The sequence below is a fragment of the Filicampus tigris genome, chromosome 13 (assembly GCF_054856515.1).
Source record: "Filicampus tigris isolate MCC_2025a chromosome 13, RoL_Ftig_1.0, whole genome shotgun sequence".
Classification (NCBI taxonomy): Eukaryota; Metazoa; Chordata; class Actinopteri; order Syngnathiformes; family Syngnathidae; genus Filicampus; species Filicampus tigris.
The window spans coordinates 4111978-4116394 of NC_141229.1; the positions used below are offsets into that span (position 1 = coordinate 4111978).

At 46.0% G+C, this 4417-nt stretch overlaps 1 protein-coding gene across 5 annotated transcripts in view; it reads right to left on the reverse strand.

Moving 5' to 3' along the window:
* Positions 1–1061, reverse strand: part of LOC147137210 (single-stranded DNA-binding protein 3) — a 40041-nt gene extending 38980 nt beyond the window's left edge. For all 5 annotated transcript variants that reach the window (XM_086049712.1, XM_086049711.1, XM_086049710.1 and 2 more), the window contains exon 1: positions 722–1061. In XM_086049712.1, coding sequence (XP_085905838.1) covers positions 722–777 — 56 coding nt within the window. In that variant the 5' untranslated portion in view covers positions 778–1061. The remainder of the gene's footprint in view (positions 1–721) is intronic.
* Between the last annotated feature and the right edge of the window lie 3356 nt (positions 1062–4417).

Here is a 4417-nt window from a genome sequence, read left to right on the forward strand (position 1 = left end):
TGGTAAAAGATAACTATGCACGATGGTTCAACTTTTAAACCCAACGCATTTCAGTGCGCTCGTAAGAAGCGCACTACAACCAGACCCCATCGAGCAATCGGCTCCAAACAAAGAGACCGGCAGCTGTGACCGCTCGTACCCACGCTAGCGCACCAGTCCCCGCGCCGATGTCCGTCTGAAACGCTCCGGCTCCAGTCGGCAGCACCAAAACCGACACCTTCCGGCAGTTTTAACGGGGAAATACAAAGTTTTTAGGGCGGCGAACAAACAGCGGGGGGCTGGCTGAACGGCATCCGACCAGCGGGCAAACATGCGCGGCTACGATGTGGCCCTGCGAGCCGGTGAAGGTCTGGAGCAAATAAACACCAGCAAACAGCTGTTTATCTATTTTTACCGGTGGGGGACACAAAGCCTCTCAGCCCGGGTTGCTTACAAGGCATTGTTCACCCCCTCACCGCCGCCTTAGTTAGCACGTACGGGGGAAGGGTGGGGGGGGGGGGGGTTGCACATGCGAATCGTGGGTACACTTTTAAAGCTCAATTTAAGAGAGACTGGGAAGCGGTTGTTACGGTTGAGCTGAACAAGGCTAAAGTAGCAGATAAATAGTCACACTTTAAAATGTGAATGACAGTAGTTAGCCAAGTTAGCAAGTTTAGCCACGGCTAGGCTAACAACGCCCCCCCCCCAATCACACACACGCAAGTAGTGATAATTGACTTACTTTTCTCTCGCTTGGCTATCAGAGGGGACCACGGCTCCCTTGCCCTTGCCGTACATCTTGCAGGCTGCTCGGCTTACACTTTTTTGATTTTATCCCACTCCTCGACACCTGTCAAAGAAAGCGAGCAGGGAAAGCTACTATCTCCATAGCTACCCGGTTAGTGTTGTCTCTCCCCTCTCTCTCTCTACCTCGCCTCTCTCCCTCCCTCTCTCTCTCTCTCGCTCTCTCTCTCCCCGGCTTTCCTTTTTTTTTTTTTTTCTACATCCCCAACATTGCCCACAAATCAGGCAGGGTTTCAGTCCAGGCAAGGGTGGGCGACTTGAAACCGTTCTCCGGTGGTGGAGCTTGGTGCTTTTTTTTTTCTTTTTTTTTTTTTTCAATCGCTGTTCCAGGATTTCGCTCCCACACCCCCTGTTGTGTGAAGGTGGGGGCTTCTTAAAGGCGCAGCATCTAATATTCCCCCCCCCCTCTCAGCTCAAGTTCAAGTTGGCTTTTCTTCACGATAGCGTTGTTGTTGTTACACAACAAAAGTGCTATGCTAATCCACCATGTCTTCTTTCCTATTCTCTAAAGGGGGGCTACTGTGCAAAATTGGCTTTTTAATTGGGCAGCATGGTAGCCCAGTGGTTGGCACATCTGGTTCTCGGGGGTTCGAAATGTGCCTCAGGTTTTCCTTGTGTGGAGGTTACTTGTACCCACGGACGCATATATGAATGGACTAACAATCCCGCTTGGCGGCCATCTTACGTTGCCACTTGCCTAGCCAGCCGAACTTGAATACATAGAATTCTCCGATGCGTTTTCACATTATTTTCTGTCTCAGTGGCAAAAATACCACCGTCTATGGCATACTTTTTGTCCCAATAAGTCTGCGAGAAGTGCTACATGCACAAGGTATATCTCTGAGTGCTACTCAAAAATTGCACCGCATCATGTTATCAGAACACTGAAACGTACGCAAAGCCCATCGGGACTAAATTCGCTGCGACATGTAAACCTAACCTCTGTCAGTCACAATCCATGACACCGAAATACTGTAATATACTCCGAATGGTCCGTGGAAAACAATAACAGAAGTTGTCAGTAACAGTGGCAACATAAGATGGCTGCCTTTCGGATTCAGCCACAAGGGGCCTGATAGTCCATTCATATATACGTCCGTGGGTGTACCCCACCCTCTTTGTCTCAGGCACTCACTTGTTTTCCACACTCTGGGCTTTGCCGTATGGCTGTGAGACCTTGCAAAGTCAGTTATGGTCTTCAACTTAAACTTTAACATGTGCTGCACGGCTCTGAGCCCACGCCGATCATTTCTGGTTATCGCGCATGCTAGCCTAAGCTATAGCGCTTGCCGCACGGCTGTGAGACCGCGCGGTTAGCTACGCTCATTTGCATACCAAGTTAAGCTTTCGTATTTGCTACACGGCTGCGAGACCACGTTGTGGTCATCATTGCCGCCTTGTGCCTGTCATCTATCCAAATGAACATCCACCTGTGTTTATTCCTTTTTTTTTTTTTTTTTTAATCTCATGCTATATATACAAAATAATTATTTTTAGAACAGAATCATGCATAAAGCTCACTTTGTAGAAGTTTTTTCCAGGTGTGCTGCTGCCATATGGAAGTTGCCTGTGCGTCCTTGTCTCTTTAAGAGTGTGCCTAGGTTGAGCTGCTCGGTTCGTGTGTGCGCGTGCGCGCGCGCGCGTGTAAGGCAAGGGACAGGCAATGTGTTCCGTTTTCATGCTACGAGCTGTGGGAAGGGCACAGCTGACTGCGCGTGTGCGTTTGTGTGCACGCGCACGCATGGACGGAGGTGCGCGTGCGCACGTGCAGCCGAGCTTTATTTTCGTCCGTGTGCGACGATGAACATCTTCTGACAAGTCGGTGCAGTCAGAAAGGAGCGACAATGAAAACAGATATGACAAATATGCTGGAAAAAAATGCAACAACGACACCATTCTCAAGGAGATAAGTCTTAATAAGGTAGACGCAAATATGACAACGTTGAGTTGGTTACAGTCATGGGAGGAACCACCTTAAGCATTTGTCTGCATGAAAATTAGGTCTCAAAACGAGGTAAAGGAACGTCATCCATGCGGATGTAAAAGAAAGGAAAGGAAGTTAGTTGCGTTAGTTATGCCACTTTATACTTGCTGTACAGCTGTGAGACCGGGGTCTTGTGCGTACCAAATGAAGCCCGCGCACTTGCCGCACGGCTGTGAGACCACGCAAGTGAGTTGATTGTCTGGTGCGTGTCAAGGTTATTATAGTTAACAAAAAGATGTCTGCGCTAAAATTGAAAAAAAAAAAAAAAAAAAAAAAATCTGTTATTGCAATATGCTTTAAAAAAACAAAAAAATTAACAGAAGCTACAATTTATGTTTATAAAACTCACTGAAAGTATGAGTACAGCGAAAATGGGCTTCGTTTATGTCTATGTCAATTAATAGCATCCATAAGCTTTTCGGGTTCATTTTAAATGTTATTTATTTCATTAGTGAAAGTAAGAATAAAGGTCACACAGTTGTTTGATAATTGCAGTTTATTACACAATACTTGACAAATACTCCATATATATTAAAAAAAAACCTCAAACTAATACTAAAGCTAAAAACTACACAAAAAGAATTTGAAATAAATAAATAAAATAAAATAAAAACCAGGGCGGCACGGTGGTCGACTGGTTAGCACGTCCGCCTCACAGTTCAGAGGTCGTGGGTTCGATCCCGGCTCCGGCCTCCCTGTGTGGAGTTTGCATGTTCTCCCCGTGCCTGCGTGGGTTTTCTCCGGGCACTCCGGTTTCCTCCCACATTCCAAAAACATGCATGGTAAGTTGATTGGATACTCTAAATTGCCCCTAGGTGTGATTGTGAGTGCGGATGTTTGTCTCTGTGTGCCCTGCGATTGGCTGGCAACCAGTTCAGGGTGTCCCCCGCCTACTGCCCAAAGACAGCTGGGATAGGCTCCAGCACGCCCCGCGACCCTTGTGAGGAGAAGCGGTACAGATAATGGATGGATGGAAATAAAAACCAACAAACCTGCTCTAAAAACGAATTAAAACAAACTGAAATCAAAGAACAAAAGTAAAAAAGAAATAAAAAGCAACTAAAAGAATTACCCCAAAAGTTGGTTCGGTCCCTTTTTGAGCCAATTTGGGTTAGTTTTTATTTTGACGCAAGATAAAAATGGTTTACTTGTGTCAGGAAGGGCATCTGGTGTAAAAACTGCCTATCACTCTAAAAATAGTTAAGTTAAAAATAACACAATTTGGGGTCAAAAATGGACCGATGCACAAATTGGCTCAATTTGACCCACTTTCTTGCCTTGTATTGTAAAAAAACGCCAATTTTTGGGGCTTGTTTTGTACAAAAACAACCTAGAAAGTTGGTTCAAACTGACCCGAGTTGTGGAGCGGTCCATTTTTGACCCGAAATGGTGTTATTTTGAACCCAACTGTTTTTAGAGTGTATCGCGCCAGTGACTTGCTGAAAGTTGATCAATCTTAGAAAATGTTGGTCATCGATTTTTAATTGAGTTACTTGGTAGATTGAACTCATCAGAGATGGCTCGTTTTCACCCCTTCTCGGATCCAAATCTCGAATCAAATCCTCAACGCACTGCGCCGGGTAGAAATAACCCAGCATTCAGTCCCTTTTGGAGCCGGCGTTGGGTTAGCTAATTCCCCCCCCCCCCCCC